Source organism: Dromaius novaehollandiae, chromosome 1 (genome assembly GCF_036370855.1).
Source record: "Dromaius novaehollandiae isolate bDroNov1 chromosome 1, bDroNov1.hap1, whole genome shotgun sequence".
Classification (NCBI taxonomy): Eukaryota; Metazoa; Chordata; class Aves; order Casuariiformes; family Dromaiidae; genus Dromaius; species Dromaius novaehollandiae.
This window is the reverse complement of record NC_088098.1, coordinates 126297505-126316417: the sequence shown is the minus strand read 5'-3', so window position 1 is coordinate 126316417 and position 18913 is coordinate 126297505. Positions and strand designations below refer to the sequence as shown.

The 18913-nt window shown below is 39.8% G+C and overlaps 1 protein-coding gene across 3 annotated transcripts in view; it reads right to left on the bottom strand.

The window, feature by feature from the left end:
• The window catches only part of SRPX (sushi repeat containing protein X-linked), a 49677-nt gene that overhangs the window by 7559 nt on the left and 23205 nt on the right, over nt 1-18913 (bottom strand). For 2 of the 3 annotated variants that reach the window (XM_026104125.2, XM_064497692.1), the window contains exons 2-5: nt 14307-14366; nt 7664-7855; nt 6835-7011; nt 454-580 (exon numbers count right to left, since the gene is read on the bottom strand). In XM_026104125.2, coding sequence (XP_025959910.1) covers nt 454-580; nt 6835-7011; nt 7664-7855; nt 14307-14366 — 556 coding nt within the window. The remainder of the gene's footprint in view (nt 1-453; nt 581-6834; nt 7012-7663; nt 7856-14306; nt 14367-18913) is intronic. The other variant, XM_026104126.2, reaches the window with a different exon arrangement.

Sequence of the window (18913 nt, the reverse complement as noted above, 5' to 3'; positions counted from 1 at the left end):
ACACAATTTGTTTTGTTTATTTAAAACACAGCCTAAATTGTCTCTGCTGCCTCCTCCAATGCAGTATTCTTTTTTTATTTTGTTGTGTCTATAACGTAACTTGTCATAAGATGACTTGTTCACTATGAGAGGGGAGTCATAAAGAAGCTCTGGAAAATCTCAGAAGTGCAGTCAAAAGGCTGATGTAATTTATGCCATCAGTTTTAATATTACCGCAACAACGTGTTACCCTTCTAAATGCCAGTTTCTGAACAATTCACCTCCAAGTTGTCAATTTTTTCTCTGTTAAACATAAAATTCTTTAGAGGCTTTGACATGTGACAGCAATTAATAAGCATCTTTAATGAATGACAGGGAAAGTGTACCTGGCAATTCTCATCAGCTGAATCAGTAAGCAAGGAACCCAGGAATAAAAAAAAGAGAAAATATAAACATCTACAAATTTTCACCTACTCTGTCAAAATCCCATCAGCAGTGTCCCTTCCCTCAGGGGTGTCCCAGAACACTCTGGCTGTCAGCTTATTTGGCTCTGCGGTTTTCTCCTTCACACTCGGGCACTGGATTCTCGGTGGTTCTGTATCTGTTGAAACAAATATCAAAGAAATAGGTACCTATAGATTTGTTACAGCTACTCATTTTCTTCACAGCTCTCACACTGTCAACATACACTCGGACCACCTTTACCCGGCCTCCTAAACACCTGAATCCCTCCCAGCCGAGGCAGGTGCAACATGCACTTCTCTCCTTTTCTGTGTGCATTTTTAAGAAGACTAAGAGATAAGAATGATCAGTCCCCCTATACAAATAACTAAGTAAAAAGTAGCTATCATAACTTTGTTTAGATAGTGCCCAGTTAAAAAGCAATGTTAGCAAATAGACTGTATTTAGTTTTGTGCTCTAAGGAAGGATGCCTAAAGCTGTACCAAGGAGCCTGGACCTTCTGTTCACTGGCTCTGCCTCTCTTCCTTCACCTGTGCAGTTGCAGTGGAGATTGAGCACATCTGCAAAGCACACTGAACATGTTAATCACTTCTATTGTTAACTTGTTGGTTATTTTTCCTGCAGCAATGACAACAAGAGAAACCAGAAACTGTCTTTTTGGAGAGAATGGCTACTGCATTTTTACCATTTTTGGTAATGAGTTTCTCAAGTAATTCTTATAATGCCTGAAGGGCAATATAAAAGAAAAAGTAGACCAGGTAAGTTTTGAAAGCTCAATCAACTGCCTCCAGAACACTGTTACTATTATTCAGGCATAAGAGAACAGTGGTAAGGATAAAAGACACTGATAGAAGACAAAGGCGATGCACAGCTACTCTTCTTCATCCAGTCTCATTGCCAATCCTGCCAGCACAGCAGAAATACGTGGGTGAACCAAGCCCAAATACCATCACAATCACTAGATACAAAAAACTGCCTTTAATAGGTTAGTCTCAGGGATTTGACCAGGTCTTGGATTATGCCCAAAATGAAGTCTAAATCCATAGAGTCCATAGAGTTAGCTTTAAAAAATAAACAGAGACAGATTACTCTTCACCTGTAAATAGAAGACAGTCCCTAAAATGCTGCTTAAATTTAAAGGGAGATAGGCCTGGGTTTTCCATTCGCAAGGCAGACACAGAAAACACAATCTGATTTTATTTGAAAGAAATAGCAATCAGAAGAGGGTTTGGTCTTTATAAAGCATCAAATAAATAAAATAATTTTGCAGACCCTCACATTCTCCAAGCAGCAATAGACAATGTTTTGTACCAGTTTAACTGGCCAACTATAGCCCTGATACAGCCACTTCAAACTTTTAATGGTATTCTAAGAACTTGGAATCCTCAAAAACTGGCTCCCTTGTATTTCTTCTGTAAGACCAGGTCTAAACACAACAGCTTTCTGAGACATTTCCATAAAAAGAGCTCCTGTCTTAATTTTACACGGGAGGGAGTGTGTGTGTCTGTGTGTGAGGGGGGCGGCCTTGCAAATAAATGACGTACCAAAGTTATTCACAACAGGAATACTGCAAACAGCCTTTCACAAATGCTTGGTTTTGTGTTTTTTTAATAAATAAATAAATAAATATCTTCCTACAATACTGGTAGATTAACTTTCTTTTGATTTCTTTGTAGAGCCTACTAGAAGGTGAAGCTCTTAAGAGTTCACACTACAGCTAGTGGAGCAATCAAAAATGACCAGCAGAATCCTCTAAATAGCATTTGAAGCATCATGTACTTTACAAGAACATCCATCACCAAAGATACATAATGCACCTATTTTTTTTTTCTGTTTCATCTATTTACTTAACTTTTCCATTTTGTGACTTCACTCATTCCTCCCTCATTATCTGCTGTAATATGTTAAAACGCAGGCTTTTCAAACTCCCACTCCTGCTGCAGGGAACACTTGCTTTCTCTACTTTCCTCTTCGCGATCCTTACTCACTCCATTACTTTAAGAGTACCTTCCCGTTACCTGTGGAAACCTGCTCACACCACAGCCAAAGAGAGCTCTGCCCTTCTCTACAAAATTACATTTCTCTCAATAATCCATGATTGTATTTGAGTTAGGGCAAAAAATAAACAAATCTCACCAAATTTACTTCTATCTCCAGCTAGTTTCCTACAGCTCAGCACTTTAGTACTGACAGAACTGTATAAATTAAATCACTAATGACAGAATAAAGGACAAAAGAGCATTTAAAAACTCCAATGTTTTAAGCACTTAATTTACCAGCAAACTCAGAGGACACTGGTTTGTATGAACTAGCATGGGCTTTCATGCCATAAAGACAGATGATGCAGTTACTGTGGGAACCAAACCACCAAGCCCCCAGGGGTCACGCAGCACTTCTAGATAGACCTAAAAATCCCTGGAAAAGGTATTTCTTTTGGTCCTTTCAGATGCCTTTTAGCATTCAACAAGCACCAAAGGAACCTCAGCAGACTAATACCATTTTGAAACGGGCCAAGAGAATGCAATTGTCTACCAAAGAGGCTCTTTAACTCAAGCAGCCACTGAGACGTGTTGAACCAAACAGTTGGCTCCTCAGGTTTTTTTCCTCATGGCCTAGTACAAATTTGCAGCCAAACTACAGCATATTAGAAGCACCTAGGCCACAGCCTGGAAGAGGAAAGACAAGTCTAAAAAAAAAAATATGTATACATCTTTTTTTAAATGCAGAGAAGGTGGCCAGAGAATATCCAAGCAACTGATCAAGTGACAAAACTGAAAATCAAAACCCTCCCAAATCTTCAATGCAACATATGAAGTGGGAGAGGTCCCCCCTTTGGGGGTGGAAGACTAGACTGGTTCAAAACCAAACTCCAGCTGAGAAAGCCACAAGATGGCTTGTGGGAGGATTTACCAGAGGGGAAAGGAAGATCATACAAGGACTGGCGTCTCAGATGCTCTCACTTCACACACATTGCTGGCCAGGGTCAAAGCCAGGACACTCTACTAGGTGGCCTGACCCTGCATATCTACTCTTGTGCTTTTAGTACAGCAACACTGCTGAAAGACAGATGAAAATGCAAACTGATTTATTTAAGCTATTTAGAACGGCCATGTACTAAATGGGTGAAACTTGACTGCTAGGGCAGGGAGGCTGAGTTTTAATGAAAAATTTTGAGCTGCTCAGCCATAATTTTCCTTACATTCTTGTAAGTTTTTGCTTTTCTTGGCTACTCAGCAGCAGCAACTGGTACTTTGCTCCACGCTTGGAAGTGGCATTGCAGGAATGGCAGCATTATATCAGATCAGCAGTGAAATGCTAAATTTTAAAGCAGCCCTTTGAACTTTGTGAAGAAAAAGACCAAGTTTTCAAATAGCTCTTAGATTTTTTACACACTTCCCTGTTAGCAACATAAAAAACAAAATTTAAAAAGCTTGTTGACTCTCTTTCTCATAGTTTGTTAAAAGTTGAGGTTTATTTGCTGGTGAGTTTGGGATGATGAGAGGGCACACTGGGGAAAAAAAGAGAGGGATGGTATTGAATGTCCAATGCCTATGCAAGAATCCAAATGGGGTAGGTAAACAATCTGCTGTTAAATAAAACCCTGTTATTACTGATTGTTGAAGACATTAAACGATGGCTGGAAGTTAGTTCAAAACATCTATTCTGTGCCAAAAGCATACACAGATGAAGAGAATCAGCTGACTGGAAATCATAAAAGGGTGAATGAAAAACACTGTTCTGTTCCTCCTGCCTCCTCCACAAGGCATTGCTCTGTATTTTGAAACATCTATTATCACTGCCTGTACAATTAATGATTCACAGTGCAAAGCTTGCTTCAGACAGACGTAGCTGGAAGCTGTTCGTTAACTACCTATCAGTCTTTCTAGGATGTGACAAAAAAGGATGAGTTAGAGTGGTGACAACCATTTACCGCAACCTCTGCTGTATAATCAGCTGGAAAATGAAACCTTTTCAGAAGAAAAAAAAACAGCTGAAGTCTTTCAATCTTCTATAGGAAAACACCTATTTCAATCAATGTTACAGTGAATTAAGGATATAATGAAAATATTGTTCATGTGTATTGGCATTTTTTGCTAATTGATAACTGACACTGGCTCTACATGGAGTTTTTTTAATCAGTTATTTCAGTGACATGAAAGATGTCCTTCCTCTAATGTGAAGGACAGGGATCAGGCTGCTTGGTACCACAGAATATCACAGTCCGTAATGTCTTCCTTAAGTGACTGCTAAAGTACACCTTATTTCTTGAAAAAAAAATCTTTTTTCTCCCTTTTCTTTTAATGAATACCTGTTTCAGCAATATTTGCCTGATGCCTTTCCTATATGGATCTTCAGTATTGCACTATGAGCTGCACATGGTTTTGTGTGAAAGCGCTAAGAAGTGCAAATGCAGTACAAAAGGGTGGAGGAAAGTCCCATGTTTTTAAGAGGGCTATAAATACAGGTCTCTGGTAATTTTGCCATACTTCATGCTAACAGCTATTGCATCCTCAGGTCACTTCCCTACCTATTCACAGTATGAACCTTACCCGCCCAAGCCTAAGGTCACACGTAACATCCCTACTGTGCATAGTTCTACTAATTGCTTGTATGTAAAAGTAACAAGTAAAACAACTTCTTTGCCTCTTTTTATTAACCTTTTTTATTTAACCTTTTTATTTCATCACTCTCCTCACTTTCATTTTACTCCACAGCTGAAAATGAGGAAGAAGGTCTGAAGAACCTCAGCTCAACCAGTTCTCTTCTGGCCAGTGGTAGGTTTTCATAGGCTGCAGTTCATCAACAGCTTTTCTGTATTAGTGAATTACCGTAAGGGATGTGTATTCAATTGCAAACTGCATTATACTGTTACAGTCATGTCTGGTAACAAGAAATCCCTATCCCGCCTATCAAGAGGTCAAAAGATAATCTTATTACTAAACATTTTGCTAACTGCCTAACTCATGATTTGTACACAAGAACTGTGTGTGCGCACAGGGTAGGAAGGGGTCTTCACGCTATGTATTGTTAGCAGAAATAATACTATTAGTTTTACTTGCTTACTTGGGATTTGCAATCCTATCCTATGTGGCAACCATCCTGCATTTCTGGAATCAACACTAAGTATAAGTGCTATACTAGCCTTTCTTTTTTGCTTAAGGCACATTTGCTTACTCTCTACTCTGCAACGCAGCATCATTTGCAACAAGCCCCCTGACCTTGCAAACAGATGAGGTTCTAGAAGTGCCAAAAAATACAGAGGACAACAATTTATCCTTCCCAAACTTAAAAGAGTTTGTTTTTCTTCCGCCGCCTACACTATTGAGAAAGACATGGTTTGTATTTGTAAATAAAAACAAGAGGCCCCACAAACAGTCTGGACCTAAGCAGCAGGATCATTTACACATTTGCACAACAGTGAGTAACGGGAACACAAAATAAAAAGCTTTGTGAACATAAATCCACAATGGAGAGACTCCAAAGCTATTTGCTAACCTAGACTGAGCCACAGGCATTTTGAGGAAAACCAAATTATCATACACAAAAAACACTGAGCACACAAGTATTCTACCACCTACAAATTTAAATTACTGGTAGCGAATTCAGATGGCTAAAAAGTACTTTTCTTTGTGGATGGTTGCTGAACATTTTACCAGAGACTTCCCAGAAACAAGGGCAGCAGCTGAATCTTCATTATCTACTGCTCATTAGTATGAAGAAAAGTAAAATCTCAGTATTTGCGTCTCTCTCTTCTGATTTATGGATATAAAAAATTATTCCAGCTGAGATTACTGGGAAACTGCTGACTACATATTGCAAACTACTGCCATAATACTGTGAACTGGGCTGGAATTTAGTCTAGCTTTCCATAACCACGTTGGTGACTAGAACCCATTTGGATTCCCTGAATATACCTGGAGACTATTATGCCAAGAAACAAAGAGGCCAGACAAAGTGTTTAGCTTCAAACCTGTTTTATCATTAAATTGCGGGGAGTAGAGACTCCAGCGCAGAGAGCATGCTAGAAAAGCAGCCCAGTAATTAAAAACTATAATAGAGTTACCCCTGAGATCATCAGGGGCTATTATAAGCATTGTAAAATACTGACCATTTGCACCAGCCTCATCTTTATTAACCTAGTAGTGTTTGGAGCTGATGGCATAAATGCTAGAAAAACGCTAGTCACTTGGGACTCGAAGTACGAGGTGACAGAGCTCCCTGTAGCCCTCAGCAAACTGCTCTCTGCTTCCCCCATAGAGAAGCTGTTTTTCTCCCCATGAACTGGATACAAGAGCCACGATTCGAACTGATGTGGATCATCTGGACACCGGCGAACACGGGGAGTCATTAAGATTTCGGCTCCCTGGGGTGCAGACGGATCCTGGTACTTACCAACGCAGGAAGCTGGCCGGCCGCTCCAGACTTTGTTGTCCATGCACGTCACTATACGGTCGCCTTTCAGCTGGTACCCTGGCGAACAGTAGTATTCACACCTGGAGCCAAAGTAAGCACCGTCTAAACACTTGAACCCTCCATTGGTTGGCATGGACAGTGTCGGGCAGCGCTTTTCTGGAACAGACAACAAGTATTTCTGGAAACTTGTTATCCCCCTTTAGAGTACTGTGAATGCAGAGTATTGCACAGAAATAAAGATGCAGCTAGCAATATTCAGCAGGAGCAAGTGATGCTCCACATAAGATTTTTCACACTGTTCTCATTAGTCATATTTCAAATTTAACTTTACAGACGCATTAGCCTAATGTAATATTTATATAAGAAGATGATTTATCTATTCCTTTCTTCTCAGAAAACGTTTCAGCTCAGGAGCCCATTTAGACATCTGAAACAACCTCTGCCAGCTTTCAAAACCCAAGATGGGCAACATTTTAAAGGAAGTATTTGGCTTTGTCATAAAACCAAAATCCTACTCTCATTAAATGCTCCCTGATCTATCCTCTGCCAACAAGGTATTCGTACCACTGCTCTTTATGTTTACCATGCCTTTAAACCGCAAGCACTTCGGCAAGAAGCCAATCTACATATCCAAGCATATTGTCAATATTTAAAATACAAACAACGGTCAAAAGATTGCCATGTTTCTTTTCACCATCACGTTTTATCGCTCACAGGTTTCAGCTATACCAAATACCAAAACAAAAAGCCTTTATTATCTATTGAATCTGCAGAACAATTCACATGCACAAAATCAATAGCTACTTACGTTTGCACAACACTTTCCCAGACCAGCGTTTGCTTGACTGACAAATTAGCTGATGCGGGCCATGCAGTTCATAGCCTTTCTGACAACGAATGTCACATCTTGTACCCAACACATTCTTATAATATTCCCCTTGAGGTGTCCTGCAGTTTGCATAACCATGTTTCACCTTAATTGGAGAGCACCATGGTGTTTCTAGCACAGAGAACAAAAAACATACAGAATATTTTATGAAGTACTAAAAGGTTTAGTCACAAATATAAAATCATTTTCTTTATTCAAGGTCAAGAGAAGAAAAGGAAAAATCTTTTTTAAAAAGCTACCAATCCCCCAAAGTGGAGAAGTGACACTGTGACGAGGTTCTCCTGAGTGCTCATACACAAGAAGGTCAAAGACTTCAAAGACCGGTAGCTCTTTTTTGTTATACACATTAAAGATAGCATCCATTATATTGGGTGAGGGAAGTCTAGGGGTTTTTGTCAGTGGACTAAGTGTGCCACCACGTGGACAGTTTGATGACAACCTGACTTTTTTTTTTTTTTAAATAAAAACTTTTGATAGCAAAAGTTTGCATTAGGAACTCATTTGGTCCAGCTGTAGTTTGCAACATTAAGCTGTCTTACTGCCTACTAAGAAAAAAAGTCAAAAAAACTTCCAGAATAATTAGCACAGTAAAAGACATTGCCCAGGATGAACTCTGATAGTTCAAGCTCTTTTACATTATGAAGAGCATCACTTAAATAAATCATATGGCCAAAATGCCAAGTCTGCATGTATACATACTCCATGTGTCAGAACAACCATTCAGGACTTGAGCATGGCTCCAGTTTTGCAAAATTTTTTCCGAAGTTGCCATCCAGGAATTGAGACGAAAGGGAACTTGTATAGTATGCAAGAACAGCAGCTCCCTTGCTGTTCTTAGCAGGTCTATGGCACCATACTAAAACATTCTGATATTCTTTATGTTACCAACAAAGCAGCTTTCTACCAGCAAATTTGTACAGTATCATTGTTATTAAATCTGAAAGAAAACATCCAATCCAACAGACTAAACAAAGAGCTCTTGAAAAATGTCTAATCTATTCATCTTTTTATGGTACTAATTTGTAGCTTCCAAGTGCAACGTGTGCACTGAAGCACAACATATGTATTTCACAGCATTTCCTATTGTCAAATCCTCTAAGAGGGTGTCGATGTTCCTTTACGAGCATACTATACACCCAACACGTATTCAGAAAAGGACCCAAGCTGCCGTGTTTAAATCCAGTTCTAAATGTTCTCCAAGTCTGGACTTTGCGTGTTATATGCAGACCTCAGAAGCTGGGTGGAGGGCTACCTTTTCCTAGCGTCGTGGAAAACTGGCCTGCGCTACAAGAACTGCCTCCTCAATGCTCCTGGACCCATGACAGCAAAAATCAATGGAACTGTCAAGTCAGAGGAAAGCTAGAATTTGGCTGAGACAGCACAGCTTGTGCTCCTACCGAATTTGTGGGAAAAGGAAGGGGAAAAAAAAGATGTTCAGAAAAACGACTGTTTAGTAATTGGTTAAGGCCACACTCTAAAGTATTCCAGATACAGGCACCCTCTTCTGGTGAGGCTTTAATGCCAGACTGGGACACTGACACATTACTTACATGGGTGCAGCATCGGATAAAGCCCTCCCCTTCACAGCAAAGGTTTCAAAATGTTTGTTCATCTTTGACAAGTGTGTGCACTGAGCAAGCAACGCCTCTTCTGCAATGGGCAGCTTTTCAGCAGGACTTTCCTCTGCAAGCAGTGACTAAGCCTGCCCCTTCTCAGCTCCAAGATTTGAAAAGGCTGTAACTAGGGGGAGGGAGGGATTGCGAAGCAAAAAGAGAGAGATGACAAGTCCTGAAATCCTATGTGACCATGTGCAACATGCAGGAGGTATGCAAGGTCTTAGAGAGGTTTGCAAGAAAGATGCAAAAAACCCTAAACAAAGAGTTTTAGTCTTTGTCTTTACAAAGTCACAGGAGACATTTAAAAATAACTTCTAGAAAACAGCAACAGTTTAGCAGACGTTAATTACTAGCTCTTAATTCCTGCAGTCATTTTGCACATTTTTCTACATGATTGAGATAAACTCCACATCCAAATAAATACAATCAATAAAGCATGTTATATTTGTCATACATGGCATATTTATATTCAGTGTAGTATGCCTCTAGGATATATTTACACTTTCCCAAAGGAAACTGGATTTTCCACCCACATTTTGCAGTGCTGTTACTGGAGCAACAGAAACAGCATCCAATGAAAGTGGAAAGACTGATTATCAAGCTTTTGACTACTTCAAAAGCATGTTCCTCTAGGCTAGCCTGTTTCTGAAGTACTCTTATTATACTGTGACATGCTTATTTTCATATTTTAACCAATAAATCTGAAAGCTGTTTGCAAAGATGCATAAGTAGCATTATTCCCATTGTCACCAAATATACAGTATCTGCAGCATGGGAAAATGAGCTGCCCACACAGCAATCGGGGCAGAGCACAGTTCAGCTTGTTGATTTAGTTAGGCAACCACTTTTTGCTTTTTCCTTCTATGGTCCTGCTTTCCAAAAGTACTGAATGGCAAATATATCTTCCTCTATTTCCCTTTCATTTATGAAAAAGTAGTTTTGCAGAGTTGGGTCTTTTTTAGAACTATTCCTTCTTCTTCAGCCCAATCTCTACCCTACAAATACTGAAAGGCATTAAATAACCCATTGACTGACTTGGGCCACTTTGTTTAGGTGCTGCATCACTGCAGTTTACATTTCTAATGCTTAACATGAGCCAAATTGAACTTGGGAGAGCAGGGAGTGCAAGCTAACAGGAGCAAAAGTCATTCAGCTACCACTGCGTGATCACAGCGCCCACCTCTGCAGCCCCTCGCACTGTCAATAAGCAAGGGCATGTAGGAACCAGCTCAAGCCTCAGCTCAAGCATCCTGGCCAGACCATTCTCTGAGTTGGAGGGGCAGAGGCAGCCTCGGTCACGTTCACCTTCTGGAGAAATCCTCCTCCTCCGCGTGAGCTAACAGCAGCTTTTGCATAAGCCCCTCTTTCCCCTTCAGTGCTTTGATTTTGAAAATTTCCAACTTTTCTGTCCCCCTTGTCTTCTCATGCCCTGAGACCCTAAACTTCTATTCTCTAAAATTCAATTAAAAAAAAAAAAGAAAAAAAGCCTTTCCAACTCACTACAGCTAGTTAGCACTGCCTTAATTAAGGAGCAGGGCTCAGTTGTTCTGCAGAAGCTTTTAAACGTGAAGTCAGTAAAAAAAGAAAACCCATACCACTGGACTGTAGGGGTGCAACAGGGGGGATGAAGAATCAGATAGGCTGGGCTTTTGCCCTAGTACAGCTAAGTAAGCTTTGGGAAAATCAGTTCAAGTTATTTGTGCCTCAAGGTATTCCATATCTGTAAAATGCAAATGAGCACAACTGATCTCCTTTGTAAAGGGTTTTAAGACAAATACACTATGCAACATCCTCAAAAGGCTGATTAAGAAAAAAAAAACAAAACAAAAAACTCTAAAGCAGCTGTGTCAGGTATTGCAAATTGCCAGAGTTTTTCTGACAATTTTTGTGGCTTTACAAACACACTTGTCTAGGGTAAACAGCTGCACACAAAGAAAGTGCCTAGCAAATGCAGTTAAATGCATAAATGGAATATTGAAAGAAAAAAAAAAAATTCCCTACAGTAGTAGTGTTGTTGCAGCTATGGTGGTCTACAGAAAGAAACAGAGCAAGGCTCCTAGGGAGACGTAACAGATCTTTTACTGGACTAAACAGCATTTCTAGAGGAAAAACAAAAACAAAACACAGACAGGCTTTTGAATGCAGATAACTTGGAGCTTAAGAGAAACATCCATTTGATCTAAAACATTGTTATGCTTACTCTAGAACTGAAAGCAATTAGAAGAAAATGGGTGAGGCAGAGTTTATAAGGGGGCAAATATCTGGTCTTGGACCAATGGATATCACTGAAGAAAAACCTCAGATAGCTTGAAGAGTCTATGTGCCTAAAAGCACATCAAAAGACACAAAGTTTTAGATCAAAGTTTATTTTAAGTAAAAGCACATATTGTTACTCAAAGGCTGAGCAGTTACATGTTGTATTTATGGAATATTAGGGCTGGGTGGGGCCCCGAGAGGCCACATAATCTATTCCCTCCCTCAGGACAGCATCATCTCTGTCCCCAAAGGCTTAGTAAATAGGAGAACATACAAGTTTCCCAGGCATCTGCTCTGGAGCTTCACCATCTGCATTAGTTCCATTCAGGTAACTGAAATTTGTGTTTAAATATCCATACCTATGTAGAGTTTGGGTTTTTTTTTCCCCCCTGTTTAACAGACAGTTTGCATCATTCTTCAGCAGTAAAATAGCTTGAGTTATCACTTAGCACTAAAAATGTCTACTCAGAGACTCAACTGTGTCTGAAGCCCCTGGAAAGCACACAACAAGCAGGACTGGTTGAAGTCGCAATATTGCCTAGACATTTGAGGCTACAGTTTGATGACTGCAGTATTTGTGAAAAACTGTCAGAAGGCAGGACCGTTCAGTGAGCAGCACCAGCCTGCAATGAACAGGGCAACCACCATAACTCAGGAAGCCTGTCCTCACCAAACCAAATGGGGGGCAGCCAAGCCAGGAGGTTTAGGAAAGCCTCCTGCAGCATCACTCCCCCAACCCCTCTTTGAACACAGCTCTTTGCTGAGCATTTCCTCCACCAGCAGCAGGCAGAACGACCTGCTGTGCTGCTGCTTGCCAGGGCAGCAGCCGGCTGAGCAGCCAGTTCACCGGGGAGGCCGCGGATGACCCTTGAAAAAGGCTGTGGGCAAGGCAAGTCTCAGCAGCATTTCTCTGGAAAGCTGAGCGAGCTGCAAAACATCCAGATGAAGACAAAGGGTTTGGTAGGAGGCCAATCCCCCACAAATAACCTGCAGTCTTTAGCTTGCAGATGCCAAAGACGACTGAGCTGTGTGCCTGCTTTCACTGCTTTGCATGTGTGCATGCACAGAAAAAAAAAAAACCACAGCGCTGCTTAGGTATGTTTAAATGAAGTTAAGCAAATTCATTTAGTTATTTGTTACTCCGAAGTTTTATTAACCAAGCAACAGGTCGTAACCAAAATGCTGGACTGCATTTATGGGCAGAAGTTCTGAACAGAGCAACGCAGTCCATTTCCCCCCCCCCCCCCCCGTTGTCTTTCTCCCCTCCCTTTCCTCCTCCGTTACCAGCTTACTCTTCATTAGCATGCTTATTTAAGCTTTTTATGCTCCACGCGGTATATTCTTAGCTCCACATTGTCTGATCTTCCACAACATTTGGCAGTAGTGCTTCCAAACTTGGGGGAGGTTTTAATATTTGTATGAATGAGTCATTGTGTTTCACTGACCCCAGTGTCATTTTGGCTGACATTAATATAATTCATTTTGGATCACTGTATAAAAGGAATTTAGACAGAACCTACATTTTGACTACTTGCCTGCCCTGGCATGAATTGGCACTGATTTTTCTTCATGATCTCTGGCATTCTCTCTCTAAGTGTCTGCAGAGGATTACATGTTAAAAGGCAAACAAAAGTACATTTACCCAAGTGAAGCTTTGGAGAAATATTTCTGCGCATGTTTTCAAACAAAATTTTATACTGAAGTATTTATTTTAGTGAGAGGAACATCAGACATTTATGAAAACAGCAACAAATCTGCAGTATCTGTGCTTTCCTCTCTGCTGCTTATAAATGTCTGAATTACTTGAAAACTTACCTCTTATTTAAGGTCCATTTAATGTTCTCTAGAGTATCAACAGCATACAACATACACACAATGCCCAATATTTTCAAGTTAACAAAACGATAAATTATTTTCTAGCATGTCCACAGATTAGTTTACTAAAAAGAAACCACAGTTACCATATAAACATAACATGACATAAAAGTTCTGTTTCTTAATTGTTTGAGATTCTGAGGGACTTTGACAGAGAATGGGGGGGGGCCACTGAGACAGATGCAGACTTCAAGAAAATGGACATAGAAAATGTAATATTTACCAGTAGTGACAAAAATTTCCCAATCTTACTGAACAGCAAACTTTTGGGGAATACGGAAGAAAAACTGAATTTGATTTATAAGAGTGCAAGTCCGCTGACTCATTAACACGGCTACATAATTTACTTTAGAATTTACATGCTCATCAGTTAAACACACTTTGCTTAACATTTCAGGTTGCAGGGTAACCTGAATGAGCATCATTTTATGGAGAAAAAAAAAAAGTCATGAAAATCAAGTTCTCTTGCATGTACTTTATACATTATCATCAATAGGCCCAGGTTTTGGGTCAGCTTATCATTGATGGTTTAGCTACAATGTATGAAGAAAGAGAAGCTATTCCTGGATTTTCATGAACTAGCAACCTTATTTTCCAAGAGCAAAGGCAGTACAAAAGTAATTTATTCAGGCGCATAAGACAGTGGTAATCAGTACCTGATCTAATTTCCACTGTTGTAAAAATAAAATCTTGATCTAAAAGCCATGAAGAAAACATGGAGGTAGATCACCAAGATTTGATAAAACAGGAAAAGAAGAGAAGTAAGCTTTCTCAGCAACAGCTGATCCTTATTAGCACATAAGCAAAGCATTCACCTTTATATCTATTGCGTGCATACACATCTTCGTCATCTTCAAGGGGTGAATATCCCGATCCTACAATACAAAATAAAAAGAAAATACTGCAGCAAGAAAGGAAATATAAATTAAGAATAAGACAGGGCTTTGCAAAAAGACATGCAAGATTAGGATGCAATAATCTAAGCAACGCCATCAGCGTAGGCCTCCTTGAAGCTCAGATTTATAGCAGAACCAGTTTATAGTGAACTTGGAGTGAAGGGGTGAATGATTTGATAATCAAGTGAAATAAAAGTCTCCTGCTGAGCAATGACATGTTGGACATTCAAGTGACAGCTCCTCAGCTAAAGAAAGCCCCCCATGATGAAGTTGATCTATCAAGCAAAGGAGGTACAAGTGTGTGTGTGTGTGTGTGTGGGGGGGGGGGGGTTGGGTAAAAAGATTTCACTATGAAGTGGTTCCATAGTGTAAGAGGCTGTGAACAGCCATCAGGCCAACTAGCTGAAGTAAAATGCGTATAACTCGAGAACAACCCTCATTTATGACATAAATGATCTTCATACAAAGAAAACATTGAGATACATTACCTGCAAACCTCAGTTTGGTATCAAGTCTTCTGTGGTTGTATAAACTGAAGAGCTAGTATATACTGGCATTTTTAAAGAGCTGTGCAACAGCTATAAGCAAAAAGGCAGAAACTGCTTTATAAAATTGTGTATTTACTATGCACAGAAACCATCTAGAGTACCACCATTCAAGTCACTCATTAATAAAATATCCTGGCCAGGAATAGAGCCTTCAAAATGTCCTTATGTGATATTTATTTAAAGTCAGCAGCTTTAGAGCATCAAGTCTAGTCCAAACTCTAGATGAGTCTTTTCCAAGAAGAGGAGTTCATACAGGTTACTACTCTGAGAAGTCTTTCTGAAAGTCTGGCACACAATAGGTAGATACTAGGGAGGCTTAGCATGAAACTTCAGAAGCTTTTCACCTGTGGTATCTGAAATCACATCTACAGAGATATTCGCTCAAGTCCAAGCTGCAGTCTTTAAAAGCTGCTGCTTGAAGTTAGGCTACATACAATAATTTGAGCACCTCAACAAGCTGATTTCACGTGCAGAGCACTGAATTTTCTGCTGAAATCAAAGTCAGCAACCATTAATGACATGGACGATTTAGCACAAGGATAAGAGTTACCAAAACAATGTTTGTCTCACCTAGATTAGCATCAACATCTATCAATGTGTTCCACTTATTATAAAAAACAAAACAAACTATCCAGAAACCAACGAAACTTTACTTCTTACCTTACTAACCTCTGGAAAAAGTCACTTTAATAGTTTGGGAAGTTTTGTATGCCCAAAGCTTATTGCTATCACTGGGAATCCTCCCACCACTTCCAAAGGCTTTGAGCTCAGACCTTCTGAAGATAACTTCCCATCAGTTTCTCCCTTAAGATCTAGGGTTTCATATAGCACAGACTTCCTGCCACTTGGGAACTGTTTCTTGGGGGGGGGGGGGGGGGGGGGTTGGTTTTGGGTTGGGTCTTTTTAATTGTTGATGTCTGAACATTGGTATCTTAAGAACTTCTCAACATAAAAATATTAGACTTTGCTGCATTTAAAGTCTCACTGTATAAAACAAAGAGCAAGCAGTGTTCCCTGAGGGCTTCATGAAGACCTTGATATGTAAATGAACACCCCTCTAAGCATCAATTATTCTGTCAGAATTGGGATGCTCTTAACTAATTACTCAATTTGAGAGTTACAAAAAATGTTATCTCAATGCATTCACTTTGAATAGTCCAAATTTTACATTGCAGAGTGACTTTTGCACTTAAATATCACTAGAAGTTAAAGCTGTATGAGCTCTTGCATATTTACTTCTCTTTAGAAGGGAAATTTAAAATGCTTTTGAAAGTCTTCTCATGAAAATTAGCCTTAAGAGTTATTCACTGCTCTTGCCCTGAAATGGGGCTCTATTTGTTATATGTTGTGGTTAAAAAAAACAAAGTGAAAGGGAGAAGTCCCCACTGTGATCCGAAGGCATTTACAGGAACATAATACACAGAAACACTGGATTTTCTCTCATCTTCACATGCCCACCTTCACACACAGCTGAACTTGGTACCCTCATATCTCTCTCTCCATATTTATTCTTTCCTCCGTCCACATACCCACATTGCTCATACAGACATATCCTTGTGAACCAGGTGTGCACATCTGTGTTAGGAAGCAGGATGCCAGCAAAGCTGGCCTGGCTCAGCAGCCTGCAGTGTAATTTCCCATTGCTGCTGCTCCATGAGCGATGCTGAACAGATCACTATTTTATCTTAGTCTTCTTACCCATAAAACAAAGTTCCTTTGCTTCTTTGCATAGTTTGAAAATCTGTGAAGGACATGTAATTACTAAGCCATGCAAGGATTAAGTACTGTTCTATGTTTGAAGTCCTAAAATTATCATGCCATAAAAATCTAGATATTACAGGGAGACAGACAGAAACAACATGCTGCTTTATAGACATTACACATCATGGTTTATACTGCAGCAGAAACCTACAAAAACTGGCTGCAGATTTTGTTTCGGTGGTATACAGGCAAAAACCCACAAAACGATGCTTTAATTTTCAACTCGAATCTATTATGAGATCGACCTCTGGAATCTGGTGGTCATGTTTTTGTTAGGAAAAAGTGACTTCTTCATTCACTAAATAATCACTACACTTTATAACTGGGTATTGCATAGGGGAGCTTTCTCCTTTCCAATATTTTATTAAGGCATACAGTTTTAATGAAACTACATGCAGCCTAGAAGAAAGTGCTCAGTACTGCCTGTCACCAACCACTCAATGGTTTGCACTGAATAAAGAAATCCAGATATGACTGCAAAACAAGCCTAGAAGAGCTGTGGCAGCAAGCTGGGTCAGCATTCTGATGAAGTAAAAATCCTCTTACAAACATAAATCATTATTAAGAGAAATGTGAGCATTTCTCAAAACATTTACATTTGGCATGCAGACTGGCAAGCTCCTGAGACACTTACACATAAAACAGTTACTCATCTGCACAAAGCTTAATCCAAATCAAAACATTTCAAGAGCAGTTTTGTTGGCGTTTTGTGACTGCCAGATCTGCTCCAAATGTTCTAATGTTCTGATCTTCAGGACTATGCTTCACTTTACCACTTCTTGTTCAAGAAAACATTTTTAGCACTTCCTCAACTTTTAAGTGGTCTCACCAGTTTCAAAAAGGCTACTTGTTTGACCCTAAGTCCACTCAATTTTTTTACAGATGTTTGTGTTTGAAGTTAAGCATCTGATGAAATACTCTGCTGCTTCAGTACCACAATCTGCACCTAGCAAATGCAGTTCTTCTCGCTTTCTTCAGATGGATTTATTTTTACACTTACAGCCCAGCATTTGGTCTCCTGGCCCGGGACCTTAGCACACTGAAAAACGGGAGGGAGGGAAGTATAGCTGTATTGATGAACTAGCATATGTTAGAGTGACAGGTTCACATTTGCAAACAATACAAGATAAGTAAGTTAGATACACACATCCAGACAGGCATGGAACAAGACACTTCCTGTATTTCTAAGATCTGATCATCCTCCCCTCCAGCTGTTAACCAAAGTCTGCAAAAGCTTTGAGATGCACACTGAGTTTTGACAGAACTTCTGCTGTCTCTCTGTTTAGTTCAAAGACCAGCTTTCTCAAGTATATCACTCCTTTCTGCACCACCATGCCCCTAAGCAGACAGAGAGCACTGCTCAAGACCTCAAGGCCCACCACACTTGTCATGTGCACCAATTCAGGCCATGACAGGCAAAACATCTATAATGGGTAGGTAACACAAAGAAATCAGATATCACATAGCATTAAGCTTTAACTGAAAAACAAGCTTGTAATTAGAGGGAAAAAACAATGCTTTCTGTTCTTCCCTAGCACCTCAAAGCTCTCCAGAACTGGAGGAGCTACAATAATTTTTTTAGCCATCTTGATCTCGCAACAAGTGAGAAACACTGCACTTTCTCTAACCTGAAAACTTTGTGTCTAAGCGGTTTCTCATTGCATCATTCAATTCTGACGGGCAGCAAGAAAAGTTTAAAATAATAATAAAAAATGCACAAAAATTTAATACCAGTATAAGATTTTAGTTTTTTTTTTAATGTTAAAAGAAAAAAAAGCAGTGAGCACATTAAAGCCTGCAACCGCATATCAGTCTTAGTAGAGTTATACAGTATTTGAGATCTTCACCAAGCTCAATGGCATTACTGGCATGCACAAGGGGAATAGGGACTCTCATGCTCCACTGACTATGCAAGTGATTCCGTATGGGCAAATTCAGGGTAATATCCACAGGACTGATCTCCACACGGCAAAGATTCACCTGTGTGAGTCTGCTGGCTAATTGGGACACAAAAACATAGTCACAAGGCAGATACTGTGTATGCAGACTGGTATGTGAACAGCATTTAACGTGCTATTCTATTATAAATCCTTTCTAACTGACAAAAAGGAATATTGGCTTGTAAGAGGCAGAACAACCCATGCAAAGCTGTTCTTCACAAGACCGACACGGGTAGTTCTTAAAACACTATTTTTGAGTTGGATCAACTGAAAATAA